General features: G+C 57.9%; 1 protein-coding gene across 1 annotated transcript; it reads right to left on the reverse strand.

The window, feature by feature from the left end:
• Positions 1–8,716: 8,716 nt before the first annotated feature.
• TFF3 (trefoil factor 3) lies at positions 8,717–12,008 on the reverse strand. Its single transcript, XM_027585978.2, has 3 exons — positions 11,893–12,008; positions 10,417–10,563; positions 8,717–9,295 (listed from the first exon to the last, which is right to left on the reverse strand). Exons 1-3 carry the CDS (start codon positions 11,972–11,974, stop codon positions 9,282–9,284), a joined length of 243 nt encoding a protein of 80 aa, XP_027441779.1. The 5' UTR covers positions 11,975–12,008; the 3' UTR covers positions 8,717–9,281.
• Positions 12,009–16,111: the final 4,103 nt, after the last annotated feature.

The raw sequence follows: 16,111 nt of genomic DNA on the forward strand, positions 1-16,111 counted from the left end.
TGGGTGCAGGTGTCACTCTGGGATCATCACCTGGGCATGACTGTGATGGGGAGGACCAGGTCACCTTTGCAGGTGTGGAGGAAGGTGTGCGTGCATCGACACACAGAAAGAAAAGCCACTGCCCGGTGACTCAGCACTTCCCGTCCCCTCTTCCTGCCCAAGCTTCTCCGTCCCCAGACGCTGTGCTGTGCTCCCAAACCACTCACCACCTTCCCCCATCAAAATCCCCACTCCTTCCACACGTTTTCCAGATTTATCTTTATTAGAATCTTTAAGTAACAAAAATTCTACATGTTCATTTTAACAAATAAAACGAAAGTGAATAACCTAGCCCCCAGCCCATCCCAAGCACACCCCCGTGAGGTTCCCAGAGTTGACACCAGAAAGCAGTGTATTCACCCTCCGCTTTTAATACCCAGAGAGATGGACACGACACCCCCAGCCCTCCACCCCTTGCTTTCCTTCCTTTGCACGGCGTCACGGACAGCCCTCCAGACCAGAGGGTACAGTGCTCCCTATTTTTGCTTCAACAGCTGTGTGACACACCATCGTGGGAATGTTCCAGAATCCCTGCAGCCATTTGCCTTCTGATAGACCCTGTGGCTGTTTCTACAATAACCACCAGGCTTCAGTAAATCTGAAAATTTGGAAAACAGTCTTAAACTGATATCCTTACAACGTACAATTTGAATCACAGAAGCCTTTTTGGAAACGCAAGTGGAAGGAAATCCAAAAAGTAAAATAGGTGCCTGGAGAAGAAGGTGGGGACCTGCAGCCCCCACGCGTGCCCCCTTACTCCCACGGTGGCCCTGAGGGTCCCACATGGCCGGCGCTCTGTCCCTAGGCTTCCCATTACACCTGGACGTGGGGACTCTTGGGGTCTGCAGGTGTGCAGGGGGATGGGAAACCCTCACAAAGCTGCCAGGCCTCGGTGATGTTGTCAGGAAAGATGAGCCCAAGAGGGTCTTACCCCACCCAAGGGTGCTAATCTTTGCTGATCACCATGGCCTTGGCAGTCAAAGTAAGTACTCTTGTTGGCACCCTCATTCTCTAGAGAGGCAATGACAGAAGAAATAGGGGTCCAACCCTATGGCAGGGTACCCTTCTTGGTGGATCAGCTGACGCCCGCCCAGCTACTTCCCTCCCTCTCTGCCCATCCTGCTGTGTGAGCAGCTAACTGTGTGGGTCTGTGCTCAGTGCTGCCACGTTTGGGAGATGCCAGTCTGGCCACAAGCAGGAGAGCCGGCAGCCTGGCCTGTTGGCACCGTGACCTCGGGACTCAACTCGTTTCTCCTGATTCCCTCATGCGGCTGTCATCTTTGAGAGTAGGTGGCCGAAGGAAAGGGGGTCTCGGCACATGCCAAGACGGAAAATTCCCCCGTGTAGGTGAGCACTAGGACCAAAGCCAGGGGAGAGTAGTTGTGGGTCTCCAAGGGCTCTGTCTAGCGGGCGCTGGGGCTGTGCCGCGTGGGGCCGCCGAGCCTCCCATCCCTCCTGGAGGACGGAGCAACAGGGAGGCAGGTTTGTAGGGTGGAGGAGAAGAGGGGGGCATCTGCGCCCCACAAAACCAAGGAGAGAAGGGCTGCAACGTCCAGGCCAACAGGGCAAAGGCAGCTGCCCGGTGAGAAGTGGCTAATAACTCTTGTGCCCTGAGCTGCAGAAGGCAGAGCTGGCTCCACATGGAAGGTGACAAGGCCCCCTCAGGGGCCATCTGGTAGGACCAACGGCATTGGGGACGAGAGGAGCCGGCCCAGACCATGGCCCTTGGTAAAAAGTCTTGGAAGCCAACTCAATTCATGGAGCAGAAAGTCAGACATTGTGTAGGTCGGTAAATCAACAAAGAGAGATGTAATCACAATTGGGTTTATAGATAACATATACGGGGAGAGAGAGAGAGAGAGAGAGCTCATTTAATATGACATGTGCCCTGCTAAAGTTCACAGCTGTCCAGTGTCCTCACAGAATTCTGCAGCTGCTACCACTCTCCAGTCCCAGATTTTCGTCGCCCCCAAAAGAAGTCCATCACCAGTCGCCCCCCACCCCTCCAACCCCCCGGCGGCCACTAACCTACTTCCTGTGTCCATGGATGTGCCTGTGGATGCAATCACGCACCGTCGCCCTCTCTTAGCAGAAAGCACAGGTAGCTTTCAAAAGCAACACACAGCATAGGAGAAGGATCACCCCAGCTCAGAAAGGTTGAGACACCCCGCCCCCCAAAAGTGTTACAGCCGACCAAGGCACGCGCCCATGACAGGAAGTAATAATCAGGTTTAATGGCCACAGTGTGAGTGTAAGGGGGCAGAAAGCCTAGCATTCATCTCCCCTTTCCACCAGCAGCAAGGGAGTCTGGCTTCTCCTGGGCAAGTCAAAGTTCTCGTTCTGTGGGTTCTGGAAGGTTCTACATATGTGTATCATGCTCAAGTCGGTGAGGAAGATATTCGATCTCAAAATGATCCCTGGGACCATATGGAACCCAGTCATTATGTGAATCCACCCTGAGCCACTGAGGGATGCTCACTTTAGAGGCGCCCTGACCAGCAGGTGGAGGTGTAACAGGCGCCCTTTGGGGCCCCCCGGGGTCAGCTGAGTGGCCAGGGTGCCCCCTGGTGCCATGAGGGGCATCATGCTGCCCGTGGCCCCACCAAAGCAGCCAGCTCTTCCCAGCATTGAATTGCAGCAAGGCTGTGTCCTTGGGTGAATTTCTCTCAACTTCCTCATTGGTAAAATAAGAATAAATATGTGATTTCTCACTGCAGTTTGAGTAAAAAGGAGAAAGAGTCTCCAGCTCACACTATAGCACTTCCTAGCCCCCAATTTTAACATTGGTTAGCGCTCTCTTGGGTGCTCTAGTAACATCGGCTGTCCCCAGCCAAGAACATTGTTTAAAAATCCCGAGGAAGACCCCGTCTCTCTTGGAGACCCACCCCCCCGCCCCCCGCCACCACCGGCCGGTCTCACAGAACTCAGGGAAAGAACTGGGCTCTGGGGGACTTTGGGCTCCTGGCAAGCAAGTAATTAGAAGTAATTGCTCAAACTTAGTTTGTCTGCATTTCAGCACTGAGTTTTTAAACCTACGGGAGATCACGAAGGGATCTTTACACGAGGTTGAAACACAGGACCGGGGATGTAATTTCTGCCCCCCTTGTCTGTTGCGGCTGGGAACATGAAGCAGAACAGAATGGCCCATGTGTGGCAGGTGCTGTCACCCGACCACACTCTTCCAGAAGGGCTCCTCCTGGTGCGTCCTCAGAGGCCAGCCTGGCTGGCTGCAAATTCACGACCAAAATACTACCTGGCTCCGTGTCTGTTTCCTTCTCTGAAAATGGGGATGGTACCACCCCCTGGCTCTGTGGGCTTGTTTAGGAGCATTCGGAGAGTTAGGAAATCTCAAGTGCTCAGTTGGTGTCTGACACCTGCCAGGTTCTCCATCAGTCCTGGCTTCCAGGTCTACCACCGGCTTCTTTACCCCCCTCCCCCCAGAGGCTACTCTACCCCGTGCCCTGGCCATGAACCCAGAAGGACCCCCCTCCTCTACTCTGAGACCTTGGAGCTGCTGGGGCTGGGGGGTATCTGCAGACCCTGGAACCAGACTCTGGGCTTCGGTCCCCCTCTCTGCTGTGTGACCTTGCGCTCTTGAGCTCATGCTCTGTGCTTCCACTCGCTCACTTGTAATCCATACCTCGCAGGGCTACTGTGGGGCTCCATGAAGTAAAATGTGTGAAACAGGACAGCCCTGCAGCAATGAGCCTTCCTTAGAGGAGGCTGAGCCGCTCTTTTATCATGTGTAGGGGGCAGGGGCCCCAGTGCCCCCCAAGACCCTCGTCTCTTCCTTTCCGGGTCTCTCCCCCAGCACAGAGCACCTCTCTCGGGGTGGGAGATGGAGGGAATGGGCCGCACCTGGGGTTCTGCTCAACCCCACGAAAAGGAGAATGAGGAAGAACTTTGAAATATTGGCAAAGATGAAGTTCTCCCTCAATTGATGGAGACTGGAGGTCGGCAGTGAAGGGGTGTGACTCACCCCTGCGGGCGTCCTAGGGTCTTCGACACGCAGGTCAGATCGGCCCCAGGATTTCCAAGCGTTGAAACTGGGCCCTTGGGTAGGTCAGTGGCATGAGGACAGAGGGAGGGCGGGAAGGAGGGATCAGGCGGTGAACAAAGGAGGGGCCACGGTGCTCCAGGGCTTTTCCCAGCTCCACCCCAGCCCTTGCAGCCCTGGAGGGGTGCAGACCCAGCTACAGACCCAACCTTCCCAGGTGCCCGCCTCGGGGTCCCCCAGCGGGGTTCCTTGGGAGGGGTCAGGCTCGGCAGAGTGGGCTGGGTGTGCATGACCCCACGTTTTATCCCCTGGGCCTCGACAGCCGTGGGGGTACTGGGGAGAAATGGATTGTTTTGGAAAGCGGGAGCAGAGCCCCTGAATGGGAAGTAAGGTGCAGAGTGCGGGGGTGACGGGGCAGGTGTGAGCCAACGTCTTGTTATCCCTGCTTCTGTGGGCCCAGTGACCCTCTGTCATCTGACCTGCGGAAGAGGGGGAGGGGGCTTTCGGGAGGTGGTCCTAGGGGAACCGGAGAACACATCTGCCAGCCTTTGGGATTTTTTAAATTCAAAAGCGTGATTCAGGTTTAAGATTGAAAGGATGGGAACCAATAGAGGCCAGGGAGGCAGGGGGCTCTGGGGCTGCCCTGCTTGGGGGTGGACTGGGCAAGAAGAGGCAGGGGGCCCGACCGGGAGACAAGATTCTGCCAGCAGAGCCCACCTCTTTATACCAAGGATTTCACAAGACCCCTTTTGATCTCTTGAAAGGAAGTTATACTTAATAATTTTATACTTAATAACATGCCTACACACAAAGTAAAATAAATATGCATAGTGCCCTATAAAATAGGACAAGTAAAGGGAAAGTGTTGGTGGATGGAGCAACATCATGCGTTTCCATGTGCCCACACTCCCCATGATGGCCCTGCACAGGGCCCCCCCCCGCCCAGCGAGCGCACCACCTAGGAAGGCAGGGAGCCCCAGGGCCAACAACTCACAAGCCACGTGGGGCCCTGTCCCTAGTGATGCCATGTTCGAAATGATCCACTTGGCCAAAGCTCCAACCTCAGTGAAGCCTTCCCTCTATTCACATCAGCCTGCATTCCCGGGAAATCCCAGCATCTCCAGACTTTGCAAAAACCCAAATAATAACTTCATGTTAGGATTTACACAGAAGTAGGCTCTAGACTCAAACCGTTATAAACAGGTTTGTGGCTGCCCTTGGCGTCCAGCAGGAAGTCCACAGGATGCCCTGGCGCACTGCAGACCCCTGACAGTCTGGCTTTGTGTCCACTCGATGCCAGCAGCGCCCCCCCCCCCCATTCATATGACGCTCAGAAAACGTGCCACGAGTTTCGAAACAACCCCGACGGCTGTGCAGAACCACTGAAACCCACTGGTCAAGACCATGTGTCCCTGGGCCCCCATTGCCCCACCACGCCTTCAGCCTGTGTCTTGGCGACACCCTCCTGCCAAAGACCACGGGAGCACACATGCTGTCAAGGGGGGGTGGATGGACTTGGGGCAACAAGGGACACCACGTACGGTGGGGCACCTTGGTAAGACAGCATTAGAAAGGATCAACTATATAGGACTTGGGGGACATTCACGGAAATGGGGCTTGGCTCAGGATTGGGTGCTTGCAGGAGGCAGAAGCAGCTGAGAGATTGGGTATCCTAATAAATCCTATCTAGAAGGCGGAGGAATGAAGCCAGGCAGTGGCTGGGGAGGGTAGGAAGCTGAGGTACACATGCCAGCCAGCAGAGGGGGCTGGTGGTCCCTGGGGTTCAGACCAGGTCCGCGGGCTGGCTCCCGGGCTGGGGCTGGGGCTGGGGCTGGGGGTGTCTCCCTCCATCAGGGTCAGCGGTCTGGCCGGTTGCAGGTGCTCTGTGAACTCGTTTGCGAGCATACCACAGCCCCCCATGGGCTCGGGACTGGGCTAGGCTGAGGCATGGAATTGAAGGGGGGGGGGGCCTGAATCTGAGCAATCAAGATAAATGGTATTTTACTGGAGTACTTTTTAAAAGTGGCCTGGCAGGGTCCCCAGGTTGTCTGTGGTCTTTTGGGCCCAGAGGCTTTACGGGGACGCATGAACCACAGGTTTTGCTTGCTCCTTTGGTTTTTGACAGGCTGGAGAAGAGTGGAGATCTTGAGCCCTGGGTCAGCATCTGCCTCTTAGACTTGGAGATCCAGTCCTCCCCAACAACCCACTGTGCATTCATGGTTGGGTGTCTGCCCGGCGCGGAGGGAGGTGCTGGGATTCACCCTGCAGACTGCGGTTTGCTGGGCCTCTGAGGTTTTTGGAAGCTCCCCAGATGACTGTAACATCTACATCCATTCTTTGAAGTAGTCATGAGGCTATTGGCTTGGAGGGGGGTTGTGTGCTAGCATTCACACTGCCCAGGACCCCCAGGGAGCATGGAGCAGACGGTCCAAAGCATGACTTGCATGAGGATCCCCTTTGCCCCCCTGCGGGAGCAACAGAGAAAAGGGAGAGAACTTTGAGCCCCAGGACGAGATGGTTCAGCCCCCACCCAGATGATTCTCCTGAGCAGGGGGGGGGTCCCTGGAAGGAGGCCCCCGTGCTGGGGGTGAAGGTTGCTTCTGCATCTGAGTCTGACCTGGGGTCTCCCCAAGTTACCCAGGAAGACACTCTCAAGCCTGGAACACGCAACAGTGGGATGGCAGACATAGCCTGTGAGTGGGGGTGGGAGGCAGGGCTGCCGCCCGTGGTGGTGTCTGTGGCTCCGATGGAGACGGGGGCCTCCGATCGGGCCCACGAGCGAGACGGTGGGTGGAGAGCACCGTGTCTGTGAGGGGTGACGGCTGCAGCCAAGGAAGGCAGGGTTCGGAGGCCCGGGGACCCTCATGCCTCCACAGGGTCGGGGGCTGTCCCTGTCCCTGGCCAGGCCTTGGCCCTCTCCTCGCTCTGCAGGTGTGTGGCCACACCGGGAAGCCGCATATCCCCGAGGGCCCATGTGGTCCCCAGGTGGCGAGCCTCCTCTGAGGGCCTGGCAGCCACAGGCAGAGGACACAGAAGCTCTTTGGCCCCCCACAGCGAGCGCCCCTGGGCCGCCCATGAGCCCGGGGCATCTTCCGTGAGCCCAGGCCCCGGGCGCGCAGGGCCACGGAACTCGCGCTGAGAGCCACTGGGCGTGAGGCAGCCCCGCAGAGGCTTGGCGCTGTTTGCTCATCTCCCCCCTGGAGCAGGTCATGGGGGAGCCCCGGAGCGCAGATCTGGACTCGGAGACCCCAGGACTGGCAGAGAGGAAAGACAGGGGCGCGTCCCCTCGTTGCGGGGAGGGTGTGACGAGTGCTCGGGGACCAGCGCCTAGGGGGTTGCTGGCCGGGCCCAGGTGTGAGGACTCGCTTGCGGGGAGAAATGCACGGTGTCAGCCGGGGTCTTGCTCTCCCATCGGGACCTCGAGGGACACATCTGCCCACCTAATGCTTTCTGCTGACAGGAGCAAACTTGACCCACCACCCACGGGACAGTGAGAGCCAAAGGTGACCAATCTGGAACATGCCTGAAGCCTTGTTGTAACTGAGGAAGGGGCAGGGGGAGGAAGGGGGGCCCCCAGCCTCAGGTTCTGGGTGGACCCTGTCCCTCCGGGGCACAGGGGCAGACAACAGGCAGTCCCGGGGCAGGTGGGGAGCACAGGAAGAGGGGGTGTCCAGATCAGGGCTCAGGCATGGCAGACACAGGCAGAGACGGGTGGGCTGTCACCATCGACGAGGCTGTGCGGCCGGAAGCTGCAGAGCCGGGCCCCGGAGGCCGGCTGGGTAGCAAGGGGGATGGTGACAGCATGGCCCCGTCACCAGGGTGACCTCTGAACCCCTCCAGCTAAGATCCGGCCCGGCCTCCAAGGCTGGGCTTGGTCTGTGAGGAGAAAGGGACACACAGGCAGAGGGAGGGGTCTGTCCAGGGGAGCACCGCTGTGGGTAGCACGTGCTCTGGGGAGGAGGCTGCGCTTTGCACCTGCTGCGCGGTCTGAAGTGTTTCCAGAAAGGTTCACTCCCTAGGCCTGGCAGGTGTAGTGGCTGGACATTAGAAGGAACACATAGGGCTTTGGATTTGGAGGCCTGGGCATCCTGCCTTGGCCTCCTCATAGCAGACCCCATTGCGTGGGACTTTTAAAGTCTTTTTCCTTATCTGTAAAGCAAGGGTAATGATATCTCACTTCCAGGGACATCATCAGCTCGGGGCACCTGGCCCCAAGTGCAGACCCCAAAACAAAGCCTGTTGTTTTCATGGGAGCCGGTGTCTCTTTTCAGTAGGAGGATGACTCAGACCAAGAGACCCCATTTCTGTGAGCTGCTCTATTTGTTGACGGCCGTCCGGCAGGAAGGAGCATGCGGGGAATCGAATCTCTGGCCATAAGGGGGTGCGGGCGGCAGACACAGCGTGCAGGACGCCCGGCCCGAGCAGAGGGTCGTGCTGAGCTTCCCACCCGGGGGCCCTGCGTGACATCGGTGGGGAGGCACGTGTCCCAGAAAGTTAGGGACGGAGGGAAGAGCTCTGCATCTAGGGGTCGTTAGGACTTCATGAGAACCCGAGACAGAGTCCTCATGGTGAGACTAGCTCATTTCCTCAGAAAGCTGCCTCCGTTTTCAGAAGAAAAAGGTAAAAGACCACCAAGGGGCCACAGCCATTACACTTGACTTGCAAATAAATACAACAAAGTGCCAGTTGGTAAGATGGCTTTATTGGTTTGCTCTCTTCACGAAGGAAGACATTAACCACCTTTTTTTTTTTTTGAAACTTATATTTGAAATGTCTTTTCTGAATTTGCACGAGGTGGTGGCCACTTGGAAAACCACTGGGCCTCCCTGCGGTGTCAGGCTTGGTCTGAGACCCACCACATCCTCATGCAAACAGTGCAGCTACTGAGGGTCATCTTTCAGCTCCGGGGTTGGCGGGGGGGGACTGGGAGGCCCTGGGCTGGAGGCGCTCGCACCCCCTCCCACCACCCCCATCTGGGAGAGGCTAAGAAAGGAGAGCCACTTGGCAGAAATAAAACACAAGAGCATGGAGTCTCAGGAAAGAGGAACAGCCCTCACGCTGCGTTTGGGATCTTGCTTTATTCGTTAAGACATCAGGCCCCAGGCCCTAGCTTTCAGTGAAGGGGCTTGCTGGGAGCAGGGTAGGAGAAAAGCAGGGATGAGCCACAGCCGGCAGAGGACACAGGCAGGGTGCCCCGAGTGTGGATGGTCATTTCCCGGGGTGTCCAGGGCCAGTGGACGTTGCTTCAAAATCTGCATTCTGGAAACAAAGCACAGGCATGCATCCCCATGACCAGCCTCGACCTCACCCACTGGGTGCCTGGCTTCTCAAGGTCAAGACAGGCTCCAAGGTCAGTGCCTTGGCCTGCGTTCTCCCCAAGTCACTAGGAAAGAGTTGAGTGTCTGACCTTGTGGAGAATAGCCATATGTCCCACCAGAACTTAGGGGTTCAGGCAGGTGATAGAAAGGATGAGCCTCGGCAGGGCCGCTGTCAGCTCCCAAAGGAGAAGGTATAATCCCTGCCCCCCGCTGAGGGGCCCCAAAGACTGGGGACAGCCAGCAGAGAGGCAATGGACAACTCCCTCCTGGTCCCGAAGCCTTATCTGCGCCTCTGCCTGGATTTGCCAGGAAGGGGGAGGAGGCCGGGGGCAGTGGGCGGGGGCCCCATCATCCATCAGGATGCTGGCATCAGCCGGAAGGCGGCCCCACTCCCTCATTCCGGGGGACAAAGGGCGCGCGTGCTGATTCCAGGAAGGTGCCTTTCGTAGGCGCCTGTGTCCTTCTTAGAAGATGAGCTGGCACCTGGACTGCCAGGTGGCTTCTAGCAGACCTCACGCCCCAGATGTGGGGTGGGACTGACGGAGCCAGGGCTGCACACACCCCCCCCCACCCTGCCCCCGCCCCCGCGTGTGCGGACCCCTGCTTGTGGCTACCCCGGGCTTCCCCCGGAATGGCAGTCCCGGCCCCGCTGCACCGCGGGTGGAGGCAGGCTGGGGGAAGGTGGTGGGGTGCGGGGAGGCACCGGGGCTCCGTGCCTGGGGCCGCCACTGTCTGTCCCGCCAGGAGCACATCACAAACGAGACAGGGCTTTGTTTGCTGAATGTGGCTTCAGACACTGGCCCAGCTTCCCAAACCTGTGCATTTTCCACTTTGCTCCAGGAGAGTTTTTAAACTAGCTCCCTGTACGTAGCACCTCGACTTTGAACACCTTTTCAAAACAACGGCTTTTAGAGTCGGCACAGACCCCTCAGCAAAGGGACAGCAGGGGCAGCCCCTGGCTGACGCCTCCGCCGATGGACAGCCGCGGCGCTGGGGGCCCTGCCCGGGCGTGCGTGGCCTCCGGGGACCCAGGAGGGATGCCGTGCCCGCGGGGCCGCTCACCTGTGTCCTGCAGAGGCTTGAAGCACCAGGGCACCCCGTGGATGCTGGAGTCGAAGCAGCAGCCCCGATTGGTGCACTGCTCGGGGGTGATGTGGGGGTAGCCACAGTCCACTCTGTCCTTGGCCGGCACCTCACACAGGTTCGTCGCTGTCCCAAACAACACCCGGTCAGCGCGGGTGGGTCTGCTGACTTCAGTTTGCCAGTGCGCAGCCTCCCCCCGGCTTCTGAGTTCAAAGCAAATGACCCCCCTGAACCCCAACACCTGCTTGAGGAGGACGCTCTTCCCGCAGAAGGTTTTACTTGCCCTGTGGGAGCTCTGGGCCTTGGCCAGGGTGCCCCTCGCACTGTGTGCCCCCAGGGTCCTGTCAGGGGTCCGTGGGCCGCGGTTCCTTCCCCCTGGCCATCTGGGGGCCCCCAAACCCAGAAACAAGGCTCCCCTTCACTGTTTTATCAACACAAACTGCTCCCTTAAAGAAATGAATAGTATAATAGGAGATAACACACTTAAAACAGAAAATCACAATGCAGGCTGTTTTCCCTTCCTTTTCCGTGTCTCCCTGTCCCCCAAACCCTTGGTGTGTCCCATCTTTCTGGCACATCCTTGCGTCCTCAACACTTGTTTTTGAAGCAAGCCTATGTTGCTCAAGTTCTGCAATGTTCGCCTGGTCACTTAACAGGATTTTCCTTAGGAAAACAGAAACCACAGGAAATCCCTGAAATCCTCCCCTATCCCTGCCACTGGGTAATTCCTCATTCCAGGGCTTCCCAAACCTCGCTCGCACTGGGATCCCAGAGACACTGTGGCGTGGTGGGGGGGGCGCATCCCGGGCTGCAGGATGTGCAAAGCCGTCCGGGTGACTCTGGCGGGCACCCAGGCTGGGAGCCGCTCCCTTCGGCACCTGATAAGAGCCACACCCTAATTTCTTCAAACTTGGGCGGATGGGACAGCCACACGCCCCACCTGCAGGTGCAAGGCCAGGGCTAAGTGGAAATTGTCCGTGTGCGCTGAAAACATTCTGGAAGAAACCGTATTCATTGGTCTTTCTGTTTGGTAAATGTGCCAACACAGTGTGTCAAGACCTCTCTGGTAGATGAGAAATCTGCGGCCAAGAAGGCAACGGGGTGGTAGGGTTGGCAGAGGCTGCCAGCCAGGCCAGATTCTAACCTGGCTTCTAACCTGGTCCCAGCACCGACTGAGAGGGTTGCATGCAGTCAGTTACTAACTTCCTGAGCCTCGGTTTCCTTGTCTGTAAAATGGGAACAGCAAGACCCAGTTGGTAGGGCTATTGAGAGGAACCGTGTGCATCTGGTAAATGGCAATTACTAATTAACGTGGGGGCCTGGTCACCTTCCTCAAGCCCCCACACGGCCCGCTGAGCCTGCATCTTGCCTCCCCCCCTCCTCCTCTGCCCTCCCCATGCCGGCCCCGGCCCCCTCCTTCCTAAGGCGTGAAGAGGAAGCCTGAGCAGTACTCACACAGGCCCTGGTACGCTGCTGCCCAGCTGGAGGACCCCAGGACCAGGAATACCACCAGCAGCCGGAGCGCTCTGGCCTCCATGGTCACGGGCGGGCGGGCGGGCTCTGGGGACCCGTCTGCTCGGCGAACTTGCCACGTCGGCCAAGGGGACGCCTTTATACCCCGCTGTTTGTACAGGTACTCTGGCTTCTGTTTGCTTGGGGACGGCCCTCCCCTCCTCTGGCCGCACCTACTTTTCCCTGCGCAGGACTGTGAAGCCCCCGGCGGCTCATCTTCCCGAAGGGGGACAGGCCAGTCTGACCCCACCGCCGTGGTAGCAAGCCAGCTGAGAGGCCAGACTCCGGTCCCCGGTTTACCACTCCTCTCTGGGGAGCTGGGCTGTGAGTCCCAGGCTAGCCCGGCCTGGGGGAGAGGAAGAAGGCTCAGCGTGGGGCTGGGCAACGGCCAGAAACCCGGCCACGAGCAGCCCAGAAGGCAGTGACCACGGCGCCCGGGACCAAGACCAGCCTCGGGGACTTGAAAAGACGAGTCCCGCCCGGGATTCAGGCCCGCTGCGCGCACGCATCTCGTTCCTCCCTTGTAATTCTTGAAAATCCTGTTCTTTCTGTTTCTCTTGTTGACAGCGAGAGTTATTTTTTATTCTTAAGTACACTTTCATAAATGTATTTGATACACTTATTCAATATTTTAAGAAAATTGAGTTTGATAGATTGTAGCATTCTGATAAAAATAGAATACATGCAGTAGGTTTTGAAAAAGCAGACAATCCAAAAAAGTCCTCTCCTGTCCAGAGGTATCTGCATTTAACCCTTTCTTAAGTATTTTTCCAGAAATGTTCTCTCTAGACCTAAGCACGTTTTTAACCCAAATGAGCACTTACTAGATGTCTTTGTTCAGCTTGTCTTCTTTTTTTTAATGAAAGATATATCCTGGAAATTATTTTATAACAGCTTATCAAAACAAGATTGGGAATAATTATACCCATCTTCCAGAGGAATGAACTAAGGGCTCCCGACATAAGGTGCCTGTCAGGGCTTCCTCTCGTGGGTCCGGCAGAGCCGGAACCCAGGAAGCTGTGTAGGACCCAGAAGCAGGTGCACCTGGCAGGTCACCTCAGCCCCCGGTGGGGGTGCGGGGTTGGAAGGGGACCTGAACTACCCCGGAGTTTGCCCCCAGGGCTGTCCTCCACCCAGTGACTGATGGGGCCTGGCTCTGCACGCGTTGGCGATGAGGGTTGGGTCCCACCTTGCAACAGCCCAGGCCTAGCCCTTCCTACGCAGCAAGCCCCCACCGTCTGCTTTTCACCCCCTTCTTCCAAGACAAGTGCAGGCTGAAGACAGAGCAATGTCTGTGTTGTTTTCAGGGCTTTGCTTTGCTCCCAGGAGAGTGTGTGCCCCAAGCTGAAAGATGGCACAAGTTTTGTTATGAAGAGATCATCGTAGAGAAAATCCCTGGGAGCCTTTTCTGGACAGACCTCTGCCTTTGCACTCCCCGTAATATCCTCAGGCCCGGCCAGGTTGTGGAGCTGGGCCAGGTTCCAGGAAAGCCCAAACAACCCAGGATCGGGCTTGGAAGGGCCAGCTGTTGGAACGCTGTTGGAGCGCCCTGGTTTCCGTCTGACCGCACTTGGAATCCCCTGGGGAGCTGGACCCATACGGATGCTGTCCCCTGCCCGTCCAGCCTGGGCAGGTCATTCAGATGAATGCTGGCGAAGCCGGCACCCAGAACCACCACCACGGAGGAAAACCACCCTGCCTTTTGCTTCGGTTTAGCTCAGCTGATGTCAACGGAGCCTGGGGCTTGTGCTGAGGTGACAAATCCCTGCCCTTGAAGAGTCCCCCGTGGACAAACAGAATCATGTTGGGATTCTGATGGGAAGCTGAGAGATTTGGCCCTGAGTCACTTTACCACCTGTTCCTCAGTTTCCCTGCCTGTCCCAGAGTGCCTCACTCACGGGGCTTGCATGAGTAGGTAACGCAGAGCTGAGCCAGGCGCCTGGGGACATACGCCCGTCGCCCGCCGGGTGTGGCCCGGCAGCCGAGGCCACCGAGGGTCCAGGCTCCCGGGTCTGATGGGGCATCCGTGGCACGGGGACAGCGAGAGCAGAGCTCGGGCTGCCGACCAGGGACAGCACTGACTTCTCCGAGGACGGCAGGCTTGAGCTGGCCCGTGGGGACTAGAGCTTTGGGTACCTGTTTGTGTGGGGGATGTCCTGTGTGTTCCTCTTCTCTGCTCTAGTGAACCCTCCAGCCAGCGGCAGAGGATGGGGTCCAAAGAGTCCACCCTGCCTTCCAGAGCTCACGGGCCTGTGGCCGTCCCCAGCCTCCCCGCTCCTTTTGAGGGGGACGTCCATCTTCCAGGAATGAATGAAAACCAGACCCAGGACTGGTCACCAGCCCCGCCCTAACAAGGGGCTGCCCTGGGCGCCCCTGAATCTAGGGTGAGCACCCCCCGGCTCCTGCTGGGGGCTCTCTCCTTCCTCGGCCTCTGACATCTCTCCTCTGCCGCAGTCTCCCTGGCCATATGCCTGGACTGCCCTGGGATCCCTCCTGCCCTGGGCTTTGTGTGCCAGTGTCCCAGGGAAGGTGAGGTTCCTCCGGACGAGTCCAAGCAGCGGGCGGTCTGGCCCTGAGTGCTGGGGCTGCGACCTCCCACCTGCAGAGTGCATGGCCATAGGCAAGTATATGCCACAAGCAGGGACTGGGTGTGGATCGAGGGCGAGGTGCTCCACCTGCTAGTGTTGGACCCTGAGGACACCAGGCAGAGCCCCTGACCTCAGAGCCCACAGTCCAGTGAGGGAGAGTAAGTCTTGACATGTGGATTGTGATGCAATGTGGTAAGAGCTGATGGGACGCCGCCCAGCAGGCTTCTCGTTGGGAGTGCAGTCTGAACTGGGTCTTGAGGAGTGAAGAGGAGTTCACAGACGGGTGAGGGTCTGAGGGTGTCCCCGGCAGGCACTGCTAACTCACCCAACACAAGAGTCAACGCGGCCTACGCAGGCTTATATATTCTGTGCTACCTCTCAGCTCACTAAGATTGTCACTCTGGGTTATTCAAGCCAGCGGAGGGCCAGATGGGGGGGAAAAGATACACAGTCCGGTTAATTGGTACACCTGGGTTAGCCCTGGGCTCACACACCCGCCGGGGGAGCCTCCTATTGACCGGCTGTTACTCATTCTACAGCTGCCCTGGGTGTGGGCGCCTCCCTCTGTGCCCTGCATAGAATTTCCTCCTGCTTCCTGGAGCGGGGGTTCCAGACCCGTCCTGGAGGCTCCGGTCTTTGGCGTGGTTTACACTGAGGACAAAGGGTGGGGGGTAGAACTGTGCAGATGAGTCCCCCACCCACTCTGGAGAAGGAGGGAAGAACAGAGGGTGAGTCAGGACAGAGGCCGAGCGCCCTAGGAGGCCCCTCCTGGGGCTTGCACCTCCTGCGCCCGGCGAATATGGGGGCATGAGGCGCCCCTGGGTGTTCTGGAGGAACGGACGTCTAGCCCGAAGCCTACTGCTGGTGGTTTCCGCCACAGTAGCTCTAACCCCAGAGCTCCTGGGGGCTGGGGCTGTTGCATCAGCCCAGCGGCTGTTACAACAAGGAATGTGTCCCAGGAATGAGTTAGCTGAAGACCCAGACACTGAAGGGAGAGAGAGAAGTCAGAAGCAAACAGAGCTAATAGCTGGGAGCAGAAGTGCCTGGGGGCACCAGGCCCCTCACAGACAGCCCCGCCTTTCAGGGCGGCCTTTTCTGGAGTGACTGGACCCGCTCCAACAGGAAGCCCAGGCTCCGGTAGTTGCACTGACACAGGACAGGGAGATGACCCTGACCTGCACCTGTCGCTTGCCAGCCCCTGGCGCGGCCCTGAGCCGCGGCCCGGGAGGACGGCCAGGAAGGGCGGAAGATGGCCCCCTGCCGACCTCTGTGCATTTCCCTGTGAATCCAGCCATGTTGCCAAGTGACTCCCCAAGAGCGCTGGAATGGATAGTGCCCTTCCCAAACTCATATCCTTCCTGGAACCCCCGAGAATGGTTTATTTGGAACTGGGTTGTGGCAAGTGTAATTATTTAAATGAAGATGAGGTCGGACTGGAATGGGGTGGCCCTTAATCCAATATGACTGGTGTCCCTATAAGGACAGAAACACAGACTCTCGGGGAGGCGACATGTGACAATGGAGGCCCGGGCTGGGGGGGATGCAGCAAAGTGCCGAGGAGCGCCAAGGACTGC

This window comes from Zalophus californianus, chromosome 1 (assembly GCF_009762305.2).
Source record: "Zalophus californianus isolate mZalCal1 chromosome 1, mZalCal1.pri.v2, whole genome shotgun sequence".
NCBI lineage: Eukaryota > Metazoa > Chordata > Mammalia > Carnivora > Otariidae > Zalophus > Zalophus californianus.

Excerpts from the sequence above, each read along its gene's own strand:
- TFF3 (XM_027585978.2), bottom strand. The coding sequence starts at position 11,974 with ATGGAGGCCAGAGCGCTCCGGCTGCTGGTGGTATTCCTGGTCCTGGGG. Across the intron at positions 10,564-11,892 it reads AGCAGCGTACCAGGGCCTGT|CGACGAACCTGTGTGAGGTG; the intron begins GTGAGTACTGCT and ends TGTTTGGGACAG.